The sequence below is a fragment of the Erpetoichthys calabaricus genome, chromosome 12 (assembly GCF_900747795.2).
Source record: "Erpetoichthys calabaricus chromosome 12, fErpCal1.3, whole genome shotgun sequence".
Lineage (NCBI taxonomy): Eukaryota > Metazoa > Chordata > Cladistia > Polypteriformes > Polypteridae > Erpetoichthys > Erpetoichthys calabaricus.
In genome coordinates, this window is record NC_041405.2 from 38234072 (window position 1) to 38250518 (window position 16447).

At 38.8% G+C, this 16447-nt stretch overlaps 2 protein-coding genes across 4 annotated transcripts in view; one reads left to right on the forward strand and one right to left on the reverse strand.

Moving 5' to 3' along the window:
• LOC114662093 (monocarboxylate transporter 8-like) overlaps positions 1-16447 on the forward strand; it is a 1225996-nt gene that overhangs the window by 709184 nt on the left and 500365 nt on the right. The window lies entirely within an intron of this gene.
• rlim (ring finger protein, LIM domain interacting) overlaps positions 3974-16447 on the reverse strand; it is an 84407-nt gene continuing 71933 nt past the window's right edge. For all 3 annotated transcript variants that reach the window (XM_051934370.1, XM_028815420.2, XM_028815419.2), the window contains one exon: positions 3974-10261. In XM_051934370.1, the coding sequence (XP_051790330.1) occupies positions 8730-10261 (1532 nt within the window). In that variant the 3' untranslated portion in view covers positions 3974-8729. The remainder of the gene's footprint in view (positions 10262-16447) is intronic.

Consider the following 16447-nt stretch of genomic DNA (forward strand, 5'->3'; position numbering starts at 1 on the left):
AGTTTTGCCTACTAATCGTAACAGGTTATTGAAAGGTGCTGTACTTCACCAAGCTGTTACAGACTTTGAATTGTCAACCTCAGGCTCAGCTGGCAACTTCACTGATAAATGCTTTTAGGAATTCTTCCCTCTTCTTTTAGTATGTTAATTTTAGATACCTGTTATTACTAGTTTTTCCAGTAATAAACAAAATAAAAACAACTATACTGCCCTCAGTAACAGACAGCTTGGTTTCAAAAGATGTTTCTATAGCTGTCCTTTAATGGATCTTTGAAACATTCCCATCAACTGAAAATAAAATGATCATCACATACCATAACTTCCATATGTATGTTTTTTCCCTGGAACCATGATTTGTGTAAAATTAATTTCTCTGTTTCACTTACACTGGATTAACAGGTTAAGATGGATGGATACAAACATAAATCTGTGATGTGAACGGCCTATAATTGTGCTTCTTTTAATTGAACAACAATGTGAAAAACCTGGGGTATGTTCTAGAAAGAGAGATGAGATATTCCAGGATCTCAGGACAAATTCTTAACTTGCTTTAGAGTGATTTTGCAAAAGTGGATTAGCTGGTTCCAGAACACAATGTTTCAAATCAGCTCATGCAATCCCAGATTGGTGAATCAGATTAATGTGTGTTCACAGCTAAATTTAAAAGCATTATGGTTTGTAAAATAACCTGCTGATGAATCATGGACTACAAGTATGAGAAACAGAGTGAACAACCTTTATGCCAGCAGAGCAACAAGTGTTGGTGGTAGTGCATGACCAGATGACCAGCACATCCAGAAAAACAGGAGCAACACAAAAGAAGGAGCAGCTAAGGAGAGGGGGGTATTGCAAAGGAATATCACTGAAAGAATGAATGCACAAAATAGTTAATCAGTGAAATCCTTGTAAACTCTGTGTGCTAAATTGTTGCATTATGGAAAATGTACCGTGACACACATTTCACTAATTGAGACATTATATGCCCTCAACATTAGTACTATATCCTGTTTCTGCAAATTTAACAAATGTCCAAAGACAGACCAACGCATGATATTGTTCAGCACACACAGATTTGTTAAAGTCATTACTCTAAGAGATATCAAATGTTATCCTGATTGCACTTCATCCTACATTGCATCCTCTAGCAAGTTTAATTTTTCTAACTCTCTTGGGTCATTTATGTTGTAAATAAATAGGACTGCTTTTTATAGTTTGTTTTCATTATTAAGTAGATGCCTTTATCTTAGGAAAATCAGAGTATTTCACTCAGATCACTGAAATCCTCGATGTGATGTAATCATTACTAACACACCTCACCAAATATCATAATTTGATTTCATTTTCTAGCTTAGTTAATGTAGCACTGAAAAGACAAACATACTATTTATTACATTTGTAATGAATATCGGTCCTGTTTATATTAACATTTTTATTTTGCAGTGGGCAATGGTTAAGTCCTTGGGACTTGCATGGAAAGTTACAGCACAGCCATGACCACCTTCGGTTCAGAAGACCTAAAAAACGACTGACTTATTTGAAGCCAAGTCCAGCGAGATGACTACTGTACTTTAAGCCAAATGTGCTGCACAGTGCGAGTACAAGTGCTCCCTGACAGGCAGAAGCCTACAAATACTTATATCAACAAGTACTGGATGCAGCTCAATGAAGACAAAGTGATCACAGGCAGCAGAGGAATGTATGACAGCATCAAAAAACAATAGACCCCACTCGGATTAAGACAGTACCCCTGATGTTCAGCATCAGGGAGGTGATCACAGAGAGAGGAAGGCAGATGGAGTGTTGGGGTGAAACATTACTTCAATATGTACTCCAGAGAGAACCCATCACCGCCTCGGCCCTTGAGGCCACTGAGTGCTTGCTGACCAAGGAGAAGTTGGATGCTGAACCCTCTTTGGGAGAACTCAGAAAGGCCACTGACAGCCTGACCCCTGGCAAGGCACCTGGCAGAGAGGGGATCCCCTCAGACCTGATCAAACAGTTAAAGTTCAGCTTAATACAGCCACTGCATCAGGTCCTGTGCCAGTGTACAACAACAACAAATGGAACAGAAGCGACTGCAACAACTACAAAGACACCTGTCTGCTGAGCACTTTCGGCAAGGTCTTCTACAGATGTGTCAGGAGGATACGGGCGAAGTTGGCCTAGTGCATCTAACCAGAGTCACATTTTGGCTTCCATGCTGGCTGATCAACTGTAGACATGATATTCTCCAACAATTCCAGAAGTGCAGAGAACAGAAGATGCCCCTCTACCTCAACTTCATAGACTGACAAGAGTATTCAACCTTGAAAGCAGACAAGGACTGTTCCAGGTCCACATCAAGATAGCTTGCCCACCAAAACTGTAACGTATGACAGAATCCTTTCACATCAACACGATGGGCACAGTGCAATACGATGGAAGTACCTCTGAGCCTTTGAGATCCGCAATGGAGTGAAAGCAAGGCAGTGTCCTTCCTCCAACTCTATTTAGCATTTTCTTCACTGTGCTCCTGAAATGTACCTTTGGCTCCTTGAGGGAAGGGATCTACCTACACACCAGATCAGATGCCAGGCTATTCAGTCTAGGCTGCCTTAGATCCAAAATCAAAGTGTGCGAGTCCATCATCAGAGACATGCGGTTTGCCGATGATGCCACTGTTGAAACCCACTAACTGTGGCACCTCCAGAGCCTGATGGATCAGTTCGGCCACGTCTGCCCATCAGGTCCTGTGAAAAAGACCGATGTGATGGGGCAACATGTTGAGGCACCGCTAGTCATCACCATCGACAACTGCAAATTGTTAGGTCATTCACCAGCTCATCTACCTGGGCTCCATCATCAGCAATGACCTCTCTGTGGATGATATAATCAACAAATGTATCGAGAAGACAACTCCTCTTGCTTGCCTTACTACATGCATCTTGGAGAAGAACCAAACTGAAAATCAAGACCAAAATGGCCATCTACAGCGCTTGCGTGACTAGCATACTCCTTTATGGCAGTGAGACCTGGTCAACATATGCCAGGCAAGAGAATCTATTTAACTCCTTCCACCTGTGATGCCTCCACCGCATCATGTGCATCTCCTGAGAGGACAAAGTCACCAACACTGAGTTTCTGTTACATGCTGGCTTTTCCCAGAAGGTATACCCTGTTCAGACAACGCATACTCCACTGGCATTGTCACATCCGCCACATGGATGACAGTCGCATCCCCAAAGACATCTCTTAAGGCCAGCTGGCATCAACCAATAGAAAAACAGGGCACAGAGTCTTGAAAAGGCCTTGCAGCTGATCATGCAAAGTGGAGAGGCATCTTGAAGCAGTACTTCAAGTCTGGAGAAGAAACACTTCAGAAAGCAGTGGCAGACAAGCAAGCCCACAGAAAGCAACGCTGCTCCACAGACAGAACTGAAACCACTCAGAGGTGCGACCTTTGTAGCAGAGATTGCCACTCCCGCTGCATAAAAAAAAAACAGCAAGTGAAATGAGAGCACATCTTTCCAAAGTCACCTTCCACTGAAGGAGGCTTTACATTTTTGTAGGTAAAACTAAGCAACATTTTTGGTCAAGTTAAAGTTTTCATATATGGATAGCAAGTGTGGGGGTAGCAAGTTTCAGTTGCCTTCAAATGTGGACAAGCATCACATAAGTGTTACCTTAGTGTTAGATGACTGGTTGTTTCTCCAGGTCATTAGGCAGTTAAGGTAGGCTTCATGTCCACTGCTCAACAAATCTGTTACAGATAGATCCCTGCAATGTTTCTCTTACATTGTAGAACTGCATGCAAAACAGTGACATTGAATGCCAGATGGCCAGTACAAACCCAGTAATGAACTACTAGCTATTTCAAACTATATTTAAATTTTTAGTAATCTAGGGAATATCTGGGCAAAACCCAACCAGTCTGTAGGAGGAATGGGCCAGACTAAGAACATAACTGTATCCATCACGCTATTCAAAATTTAAGTATATGCAATTATCCAGCATCTTTTTTATTATTAAATATATGGCAGACACCCATTTCCAAAACAACATGAAAAGTCATTATTACAATTAACCGTTTTTCCCCTTTAAGATAAAATGAATCATAAGCTTCAAGTGATACACAGAGTCTGAGGTGGAAAAACGGAACCAGCAAACCTAGTGTTTCAAAGTCTGGAACTGCAGCTAATAATACTGGTGTAACTGTGACACCACATTGCCAGTCCCCTGGCTTTTTTGTGACTACATTTAAGAATTTAGATTTCAAGTTCAAGTTACAATTTAAACAAAAACCCTAGCAATGCTGCAAAAGCAATCAGTACTTAGTAAACACTCTTTTTGCTTAAACAACCAATGCCATCAAAAACGTACCAGCTTAACTGAAGAAAATGGAAAATAGCTATTTCTAACTAGTCATTCTGAGGTAACACAACATGCTTTGTTTGCAGTAAAACCAAAGTTGTATAATGCTGTCACAATTTTTTTTTTTTTTTTTTTACAAGCAGCCAGATACTCATCAAAAGGCCCAAAAGAAAAGCCAATACATTAACAGAAGATTAGTTTGATCTGTAAAACAGTGGAAACAAAACAGTTAATTTTTGCAGTTTGTATTTTTCTATTGAAGCAACTGGAAAGAGATGTCTTTCTGGAAGTAATCCTTCAAAAGCAACACAAACATAATTAGCCTATCTGCTCATTTACATACAAAGCATGTATAGCCTCCACTATATTACCACCATACCTGCTGTTGTATGTTGTAACACAGGCCACCCACACAAGTAGAGGGGGAATCTAAATGCTTAGGTACCCAATAAAATCTAACAATTATCTTAGGTACCTACACTCTCACAGCAAACTCTGCAGTAGCTAGACAGGCATGCTGGGTTCTTCAATATAAATAGATCAGAGCTACTATCAATGAAAAACTTATCCTCTGCATTTGAATTAGTCTTTTTTGTTGACGTGGCACAAGTGAGGTTTAGCTTAACTTCATTATTGTAAATGCTGCAGATAGACTGCTCAGGAAGCTAGTTTTTTTTTCAGCTATTCATAGGGAATATATGATACAGAAAGAGGAACAAGTGATCAAGAAATCTTCAATGTGTAACAATGTGATATTCTCCATTTTTATGAAACTGTCATGCTAGAACATTAAAATAAATGAAATGTCCCCCAATAATTTATAAACATCTCTAAAGGCATGTAATACCTGAAACAAAATAACACAACATTGTAACATTTACAGTGTTAAATATTTACATTGTTTATACTTATTTACTCTTAATGCCATAAATTTTATTTAGTTCAAAACTAACATCTATAACTTTCCCAAGTTCGTCTACAGTTACAGTAGGTCCATAAGTATTTGGACACTTTTTTTTATTTATTTTTATAATTTTGGCTCTGTACACCACCACAATAGATTTGGAATTAAGCAATCATTATGTGATTGAAATATAGACACTCAGATTTAAATTTAAGGGGTTTACCAAAAATATTGTTTGAGCTGTTCAGGAATGACAGCTAATTTTATGCATAGTCACAATAATACCCAGGGGCTCAAAATGTTTTAGACAACAATCATAAATGGTCATTTTCAATACATGACTGAAAAACCTTTACAGTCAATGACAGCCTGAAGTCTGGAACTCAGGACCGTATCCAAATGCTTGATTTCCACCTTAGTGATACTTGGCCTGGCATTAATTGCAGCTGTCTTCAGTTGCTGCTCTTCATTATACTTTGCCATCAGTTGTGTCTTCAAGTGAAATGCATGTCCAGTTGGGTTGAGGTCAGTTGATTGACTTGGCCTTTGAAGAATATTTCTGTACACTGCATTGAAAAGCACTTGGTTTGCTTTCACAGTATGTTTCATCTCATTGTTCATCTGTACTGTAAAGCATTGTCCTATAATTTTGCAGTATTTGGTTCAACCTGTAGTGATAACCCTACACACTTCAGGATTCATCCTGCTACTTCTGCCAGCAGTTGTATCACCAATAAACACTAGTGACTTACTTCCACTCGAATCCATGCACAATCATGCCATAAAACTGCCTCAACCATGTTTCACTGATGATGTGGTATTTATTGGATTATAAGGCATTTCTTGCTTCTGCATGCTCTTCTCTTTCCAATATTCTGGCATATAGTGACTTTATCCTTTGTCCAAAGAAAACTGCTCCAGAACTGGACAGGCTTTTAAAAATGTTTTCTGGCCAAGTCTAATCCATCCTTCTAATGCTTGGGGATTACCAATGGTTTGCACCTTGAGGTAAACCCTCTGTCTTTACTGTCATGAAGTCTTCTCTTTCTTGTAGACTTTGGCATTGATTGGTCTACCTCCCGGAGATTGTTCGTGGTTTGGCTAAATAATGTGAAGGGGTTCTTCTTCACCAAGGACAGAATTCTACAATCATCCAGGACAGCTGTCTTCTGTGGTTTTCCAGAACTTCTGGTGTTGTTAAGAAACCACCAAATGGTTGATTTGACCATTCCTCGTGTTTCAGCTACCTCTCTAAAGGGTTTGTTTAATTTTCTCAGCCTAATGATGGACTGCTTTTACTTTCATGGACAGGTCTTTGGACTTCACTTTGAGAGTTCACATTGACAGGTTCCAAATGCAAATTCCACACTTGGAATCAATTCCAAACCTTCTACCTGCTTAATAATTAATGAAATAATAAGGGAACTGCTCCAGCTTTGCTATGGATAAGCTTGTCAGTCAAATGTCCAAATAAATTTCAGCCCCTGTAAATGTGGGGTTGAGGTGTTTCTTCAGAAAAATGGCTGTCATTACTAAACTGTTCATACAATATTTGTGTTACCCCCTTAAATTAAAGATGAAAGTCTACACTTCAATCGGATAATGACTGCTTTATTTCAAATCCATTTTAGTGGTGTCAGGACCAATGTATGAAAATAGTATCACTGTCCAAATACTTCTGAACCTAACTATAAACCTTTCCTTTAATGCAACTTTTTTTTTTACTTTGATGCCCATGGATGTGTTTCCAAGCTACTTAACTCACAGGGCCAAGTAATTCACAACATATAAAAATAAAAACAAAACACAAAACACATTTACTTAGTGAAACAATGATTAGGAATTACAGGAATTTACATAAAAAGTCACCATCCCCTTTTTAAACGTTAATCTTTTGTTGCCCTTAAAGCAGAAGAAAAAAATGAAGACATTTTCCAGTTTTATTTACAAACATTACTTTGCGATTTCTAACATTGAAGTGAAAAAAACAAAAGAAAATACAGTGTTGTACGAAAATAAAAAGTTGAATAACCGGTTGGATAAGTGAACACTTACCCACAAGTTAATAAAGCACCTTCTCTTAGATTTACAGGCTTGAGTCAGTCTGGAATTATTGAATTACATATGAAGAGGTAGTAATATTTTCCTATTCCCCTTTATACAATTATTCAAGTTCAATCAAACTGCATGTTGACGAATTGTTGTGCTACCCCCTCTTTAAGGCATCCTGCAGATTTTTTTTTAGAGAACTTTGTTCAGGACACTAACCAGATAATCACACATCTGTGCTTAAGTCACTGTACAATAGTTTTGTTAATGTGGTTTGAGTCATTGTCAGATCAGATATTTTTAGCTTCCTGGCTGTTGGATGCACATTTTATTCAAGAATTTGCCTGTATTCCCATCTTCCCTTCTATCCTGACAAATGAACAAAATGGGTTGCTGACACCACCCTGCTTTACTTTAGAAACAGTGTTCACTGGATAATCGGATGTATTTGTTTTTGTCTGACATACTGGTTAGCATTGCTGCAGTTCTAATCTCATCTAACTACAGCATGTTTTGTCACTTGGCCACAGAATCTTCACGGTAATTTTCAGTAAAGAAAAACAAGTAGGCCTTTTATTTTTTTGAGCGGCTCTTTTCTTGCCATCATTCCTATACAGGCCAGGTTAAGTGTTTGTGATACAGTCCCCCGCACACAAGGACTAGTCTTTGCTAAAAAGTTCTATAGATCATTCACAGTTGCCACTGTTTTTTTGGTGGCCTGGGAGATCTGTTTCCTCCTTGCTCAGTCACTCTCTTGGAAAGAAATTAGCGGTGTCATGTTTTCTACTTCTTAATGATGGTCTTTACTATGCTCTATGAGAGGCCCAGAGCCTTTGAAATGCCTTAACACTTAAGTTCTTTTGAAAGTACCTTTCAGCTCATAGTGGATTCTTGTCTGAAATATACTGCAAATAAAAATGAAAAAAGCCTGTTTTTCCAGTATGTTATAAAGAGGTACCAATTTTGAAAGGGGGTGGTAACTTTCTATACCTAATGCAAAGCAAAAAAGTGACATTTAGTGCAAAGAAAAAACATTTTAATGCAGCAGAACAAAAGTACAAGTTAAGATGCTTTTTAGCACTTTTCAGTCTTCTTATAAAGATATTAAAAAGATGTTAAAAAGTATAGTCATATTTTTTTATTTCTCAGTATGATTATAAAAATGATCAACAATGAATGATACAAGGGAGTTAAGTTCCCCTATTCATGATAAATAACTTGGTCTTCCAAGATGAGTAAGAGCAATCCATTGGAAACATACATACAGCATTTTCTATTTTTCAACAAAGATCATTTAAGAGTGAGTCAAGCATTCCCCTAGTAGAACTGGAATAACATCATATTGACTCTGCTGTTCCTTCAATAGCTAACTCTATTGCACAGAAACTCCAAGAGCTAAAAAAACAAAAAAAAAAAAAAAACTCTGCTAGACGACACTCTCTCGGTTGCCTGAAACCAGTACTGCCCTACGGCAAATGGGACAAGTGGAATTTTCAGAAAGCCAACGATCAATGCAGTGAACATGGTATTCATGAGAACATGGAAGCTTGCGAAGCTTATTTCCTTCTGCATACTCTGTAATACACACACTACATGTTTTAAGACCATCACTTTCCCCGAAACTTCGGGTAGAAAGATTGTCAATTTGTTCTTTAGTAAGTCCCCTAGGATGGTCTTCATCATCATCATTTAAAAGAAAGAAGTGTGCTAGCCTAAGAAAAGGCAAGGACCCAGCGTCCTCAGCACTATTTGGAACTCTGCTTTCACGACTCTCTCCTCCAGCCCCAGACTGTAAACTTGCATCATTCCTCCGATCTTCTTGGGTTTGCAATTCAACATTTTCAGGACTTAAACTGCCACCAACATTTGGTAAATCAATGTTGGGTCCTCTGTTTGAATCTGAGTCACTGTCACTGTCCATAAAGTAACTAAGTTCCCCAAATCCAGTCATTATTTGCCTGATCATAGTTTGCAATGCCATGGAGGTAGCTTCACTAAGTCCTGCATCAGATATCCGTCTGATTGGAATACGAATTGTGCTAACGTAAGTGCGTACACCAGCTCTCTCAGATCGCGAGAAAGTACGCCGGAAACCACCTTGTTCACTTTCATATGTAAAGGTATTGTTGGCAGTCTGAGACCGGGATCTGGTTCTGCTAGCTATGCTATCTCTCTGCCTGTATTCTCCAGGCCGTACTCTCCGTACTTGAAGATCCAGCATGATAGTAGGTGGTCTCCTCCCTGCAGCATTAGTATCACCACTTGCCTGAATGCCAGAATTATTTTCTTGAGATGGTTCAGAAAGAACAGAAGAATCCTGTCTTGTAGAATTTTGTAAATCAGCATCAGATTCAGTTAGACTTGGCCTTGAATTCAAATTTTGTGCTACAGAGCTGGATTCTTCAGTATGTGGTTCGACAAGGTTTTCTAGATTCTGACTTTCAACTGAACTGGTCTGGTGAGATATACGCAGTTGATCATTATCCCGAGATGGTGGTGAGCAACTCCTGTCATTTCTTGGTCTTGTTACTCTTTGCTCTGGACTACGGCTTCTTGCCCGTCTGACACCTCTTTGAGTAGTTTGGTCATGGGAAGTTTGTGGTTCTGAGACTTCCTGCACTCTGTCAGCATCTGAAGGGCCAGGACTTTCAGAATCCATATCAGCATTTTCTACATTTGTTGTCTCAGTAAGATGTGAAGAAACCTCCATAGGTTGCTCAGTCCCTGACCTCTCTGTCATTTCTCCTTCTGCTCTCATTTGCTGCTCGGCAATATTACGGTTTACATTGATTTCCAAACTAAATCTAAAATCTCCACTGTTGGGATTAGTGCGGCTCACTGCCCGCCACGACTGGTTCCCTCGTTGGCCACTTCTTGTGGTGTTTCCAGTTTGTCTCACAGAGTTCAACCAATCAAGAATTGAATCACCATTTGAACCATCATCTGGGGTCTCAGGACCTAGCATTAAAAAAAAAAAAGAAAAAGAAAAGAAGTGTTAAATAAGAAGATGTATTAAGGATAAGTTTGGTATTTTCCAAGTTGAAGTTATTCTTCACAATCAAGGAACACGTTTTTTAAAACACGTATTTTAAAAAATGTGAAGCCTGCTCTTGCATTTTATAATTGAAGTAAAAGGTACTGAGGTGCTAATGTGAAAACAAAAGCATTAAAACTTGAATGCACCCAAGCAAAAAAGAATTCAAGCAAAAAGTGTTACCAAGTATTGGGTTGCATCTTGAGATTGTGCACACATTTGAAAAGAAAAGAAAAGAAAAACACATATCCATGTCACTTTAGGAAGGAAAAACCAAAATGCAAGCCACTATTCTGAGACTCAGCAAATTTAAAAACGAGACTGGGCGTGAGCTTCACCTCACTATTAGTCTTCCTCCACAACAACCTTTTAGCCCCAAGGTTGTGGTTTTCTCCAGCATATGCTTTTCAACTCAAAACGTTGTCTCAAGCACACGTATAAAATCCAGATGATAATTGCCGTTTCTGTTCTGTATACAACTAGACAATAATTACTGAGAAAGGACTCATTTTTATTTATTTCCTTATTTCACAAAGATATTGCCTGTTGCCACCCAGTATCATAGTGCTTGTACTTCGGTGGTCAAGCGACACCAAGATTGAGCACGCACGCAACGTATCATGTCACAAGAACCGAGTACTGATATAGGCATACATTAAATTTTAATCAGGTTGTACGTTCTGAAAGCTTAGTTAGATGTTTTAGCATAAGCAGAGAGGTAGCACAGAACTGTCATTCCTGCCTTACAGTGCTAGGGTCTTTATTGAGTTCACATGTTCCCCCCCATATATTAATAGATTGATATCAATGAGTGTCAGTGAGTTTACTAAGTTATGAATATTTTTGGTTATTAACATATCCTCAGCAAGAATGACTCACCATGCTCTATAAATTTTGATGATATTTGCAGCTCAGTGTCACTAATTTGACTTTATCACACACTCTGCCCTTTTCACTGTTTATTCAATCATGCCTGTACACAATACAACGTGGAAATTGCATAATGGTCAGCGTTGACTGGGCCTGTGAATTTAGTACTGACAAGCTGAAATTTATATAAAAAAAAAAAAAAAAAAAAAAAAAAAAAAAAAAAAGGCAATTTCATCAGTTCAGGTCAAATGGTATGTGTACAAAAGCGCTGAGACTCTTAAATGTGTTCTTTACCACCAAGTTGCCACTCAGTGTATACACCCCTTCGCAGGCTATGTAACATAATACAACAGAATTCAATAAGTGAAAATGTGAACAATAAGTGCTGCTTATGATAAAAATAAGCATAGGATTTGAGCATTAATCTGTCTGTTACAAGCCAAGGCAGAACATAACCATTTAAAAACAGTTGCGGTGACAAAGCTTGAAAGTTTTAAAAAAAATCAGGCGAATGGAGGACGGTTAACCCAAAGCAATGGTTCAACATATCAACCCAACAAAAAATATTTTTTTGACAAATGTTAGTCTTGCATGTTGTATGAGCCTGCATACTCATATGATTTCCCTCACATACATGTTACACAGCAAAATCCTGTAAAGTATGATATCGCTCAAAGCAGCCAATCACATGCACTGCCACGTTGCACTGCTTACAATATTATTTGCACTGGTGCCTCCTTTTCAATTGTCTGTTGCTGCACACAACACAGTCAGGTTTGTATTTTTGTCCTCATATGTTGCAGGAAAGTGGCGCTCAGTCAGCCTGTCTGGCACTGCTCTTTGTGATGGCCTTCCTTGCTTTGCCAAAGGCACTGCAACATACTCTGCCAGCAAGCTGTCAACCATCTTCTTGCGTAAATCTGCTGTAGTCATAGTGCGGTCACTGCTTGCCTGCTTGAACAATATATAGCCATTTGTAAGTGCAATCTCACACATGCAATTTTACACAGTGTGGTACCACTTGGTGGACTTATGGCTGTAACCGTATCACCCCAGCATCTGATCCAGTCGATCAATTCCAGCCATTTTACAGTTATATTCCTCAAGTGCAACTGGCTTGTCCAGCTTCCTACCTTCTGGGCTTCCCTTTTGATGAATAACTTTCTCACATACATTGATAGTGTGTACTGTAGAGAAACAAGTCACCCATTTGACATCGTGCCATGCCACTGCCACCAAGTTTTCTACCCACATGAAAGCCTGATTGTCACCTCTTTTCATCTTCAGCCTGTCTGGCTTCAACTGTGAAGGCCTGTGTCTCCTGTTCACCCTCACTGTGCCACAAGCTCCAATTCCCCTGCTCTGTAGCTCCATGAACAATTCTGATGATGTATAAAAATTGACCATGTACACAACATGACCCAAATGTTCATAGCCCTGAAGCAGCTCCAGCACAACCTGACTTGTCAAGGGACAGTTCTCTCTTTGAAAGGAATGCTTTCCTGTATATGTAATTACTTTCAGGTAGAAACCAATGTTTGCTTCTACCAGTACAAAATCATTTATGCCATACTTTGTGGGCTTGTCTGGCATATACTGGCGAAAAAAAAGGCATCCCTTGTATTTTATCATAGGCAAATCACGGCCAGGCTAATAAAATTGTTTATATGTTGGTTCCACAATATCAAGCAGGGGCTGAACCTTATACATGGGGTTATAGCCTGGCTCACCCCTTGGGATTTGCTTCTGGTTATCACAGAAGTGAATAAAACTTTGCAGGAGCACGTACCTATTACGCGGTATAACCTGCCCAAAGCCACCAGGGGACAAAGCACGTCTGGACCAATGCTCCCTGAAGTTATATCGCCAGTCTAGTCCCATCTCTATTTGTAATGCCACAAAGCCCTTCATCTCGTCTTTTGTTGTGGGTTTCCACTTTGAAAAACATGCTCTGCATACCTGTTTGTCTCGTCTGACAGTAGCTGAAAGGTAGCCTCAGGAAAGAACAGCCTGAAGTAGTCCACTGGCTCGTAATGTCACGTCCAACAGCAAGCCATGCTGTCTTGTGAAGTCTGGCAGCCAGTTTGGCTCCCACGGATCAATGTCTGAGTATTCCTCCCACACAAACCTTGCTGTAGGTGCATCGCTCCCTCATGAGATGTTGATGCCATCTTGCCTTTGTTTACATTTCATAACTTACACACACGCAAGGATTAGATGCCGAGTCAATGAGTCTAACATTCCTCCATGCAGAGAGGGAATGTGTGTAACGTAACAGTGAGTTTTGTCGCCATTAATATCTGATTGTCACCCTCTACCCCTGGATGTCGACTTCTGTCGAAATGTGCCCTCCTGTCGACAAAAGTCGACATCTGCCCTAAAAGAGTTAAATTAACTTATCTCCACTAATCACATAACTAATGTGTATTATGTTAATTTCACATTTTTTCTATGCATTTCTTCGTTTAAAACAAAACAAGAAATAACTTTACAAGTCAAATGCGGAAGGGAAACAACAGTACTCACAGAACTCCCACACGACCACAGTAAGAATATGTAAGATCCGTTAGGCAGTGACCATCCCAGTAATTTAACGCAGATGCCTAGAGCAGTGCTACAAAGATTTGTGGAAACTTTTCTAATTCACATATTACATCAAATGATATTCAATTTTTTTAGAATTAAAACACGTTTTGATCTTAATGATAAGTACATTTAAGAAATGAGCAATCAAAACATCAACACCGCAGAAAGCTTGACCCGTTACTTTGTAACTTTATAAAGACTCAACAATTTTGAGTACCGAGGTGGACAGCTGCTCTTCTATTATACATATGCACACTGCTGATAATAAAAAGCTGCCTGGTACAAATAAAAATGTTTTCAGATTATTAAATACACTAATCTATAATCATATATCTGTACTCACATGATACAGTGTATTTGTTTGTCAAAACTTGCATGAAACCAAAAGCATACTTGGACAATGTATTTTAATTTTAAAAGCTATAGTTCAGAAAAGTCCATTTCATTAAATGTAACTTGATAAATCTTTACCTTCTTTTTCCAAATTAACATATTTCAAATGTGATAATGACACCTAAGTTTTATCCAAGATGTGGCCTGTGCTTCAATGACCCCGACATGCCAAGGTAAGTGTAATTCTGTCTAGAGTTTGTAACTGGCACAACTCACATCCTTCTCTTGAGGATGTAACATGAGACTTGAACAACATTTGAGCAAATGGCAGGAGCAGGCATTCAGAAAAAATCTCTTTACCTTCTACAAAATACTACCAATAAAATTGTCAGGTCACCAAAATATTACTATTGACCAAGGTTATTATAGTTTTGCCTTTTTATATTATTTATTTCTATATTTTTTCTGACCTTACTTGGAAATTCAGTTTAGTTTTACTTCATCGTGTATTTTTAGTTTTTATTTCATAAAGACATTTCTATTTTGTTTAAATATCTACCTGTATTAGTTTCAGTTTTAGTTTGAATAATAATGGCATGGAGCTCCAACAGAGTTTAGTTTTGTGTCACAGACAGAACTATACAATTAACAGATTTGGATAGGATTTTAATGTTAGTGGAAGTGTACTACACTACATGGTTTTCTATCTGGTTTTGTGTTTGTCTGATAAAAACAAGCAGAATAAAAACAGATACCGAATATGAACAATTCTACACAAATTTATAATTTTTTCTATGTCATTTGTGCTGAAATCTGCACTGGCTGTTGGCACTTTTTATCTTTTCCTTTTATTGCCCAAAATAGGTCAATTTGTAATGAAATTTAGGTGAATTTTAAGGTTTGAGGGTTTTTTTTTTTTTCAAAATGTCAAACACACAACATTTCATGCTCCAAAATAATGTGCTTATAATGACTGTCTTCAATATTGCGTTCAAAAATCTCCCATACTGGGCTTTTACTTTTATTTTTTGTTATTTTCTACACCACCCATTATTGATCTCTGCTTGCATCTCAGGCAAATGCAATTTATAGCCAGAATTTTGCCACCTGGAGGCCTGAAAAGATGTAAAAAAAAAAAAAAAAAAAAAAAAATCAGAAAACAGATTTTACTATGTTCTGACAGGTGTAATCATGAAAATCATGGGGGCTTAGGAAGAACAGGACTCTTAGATTTGAATCAGTGTGCAGAACCAACCTAGTTGTTTTGAGGGAAACAAAGAAAAACAAGCATGTAGTGTGAAGGGTAGGGGTGGTGAGACTTGAATAGCCAATGTATAAGAATGGTAAACCCTTAATGAACAGAGTACAGTAATCCCTCCTCCATCGCGGGGGTTGCGTTCCAGAGCCACCCGCGAAATAAGAAAATCCGCGAAGTAGAAACCATATGTTTATATGGTTATTTTTATATTGTCATGCTTGGGTCACAGATTTGCGCAGAAACACAGGAGGTTGTAGAGAGACAAGAACTTTATTCAAACACTGCAAACAAACATTTGTCTCTTTTTCAAAAGTTTAAACTGTGCTCCATGACAAGACAGAGATGACAGTTCCGTCTCACAATTAAAAGAATGCAAACATATCTTCCTCTTCAAAGGAGTGCTTGTCAGGAGCAGTGACTGTCACAGAGATAAAAAAAAAGAAAAGCAAACTGATCAATAGGGCTGTTTTTCTTTTAAGTATGTGAAGCACCGCGGCACAAAGCTGTTGAAGGCGGCAGCTCACACCCCCTCCGTCAGGAGCAGATAAAGTGAGACAGAGTTTGTTTTTCAATCAAAAATCAATACGTGCCCTTTGAGCTTTTAAGTATGCGAAGCACCGTGCAGCATGTCGCTTCAGGAAGCAGCTGCACAGAAGGTAGCAACGTGAAGATAATCTTTCAGCATTTTTAGACGAGCGTCCGTATCGTCTAGGTGTGCGAACAGCCCCCCTGCTCAATCCCCCTACGTCAGGATCAGAGAATGTCAGTGCAAGAGAGAGAGAAAGAAAAGTAAGTTGGGTAGCTTCTCAGCTATCTGCCAATAGCGTCCCTTGTATGAAATCAAGTGGGCAAACCAACTGAGGAAGCATGTACCAGAAATTAAAAGACCCATTGTCCGCGGAAATCTGCGAACGAGCAAAAAATCCGCGATATATATTTAAATATGCTTACATATAAAATCCGCGATAGAGTGAAGCCGCGAAAGGCGAAGCGCGATATAGCGAGGGATTACTGTACACCTGTACTTGAGTTTGCACAGTCTTTAGTAACTGATTTAATTAAC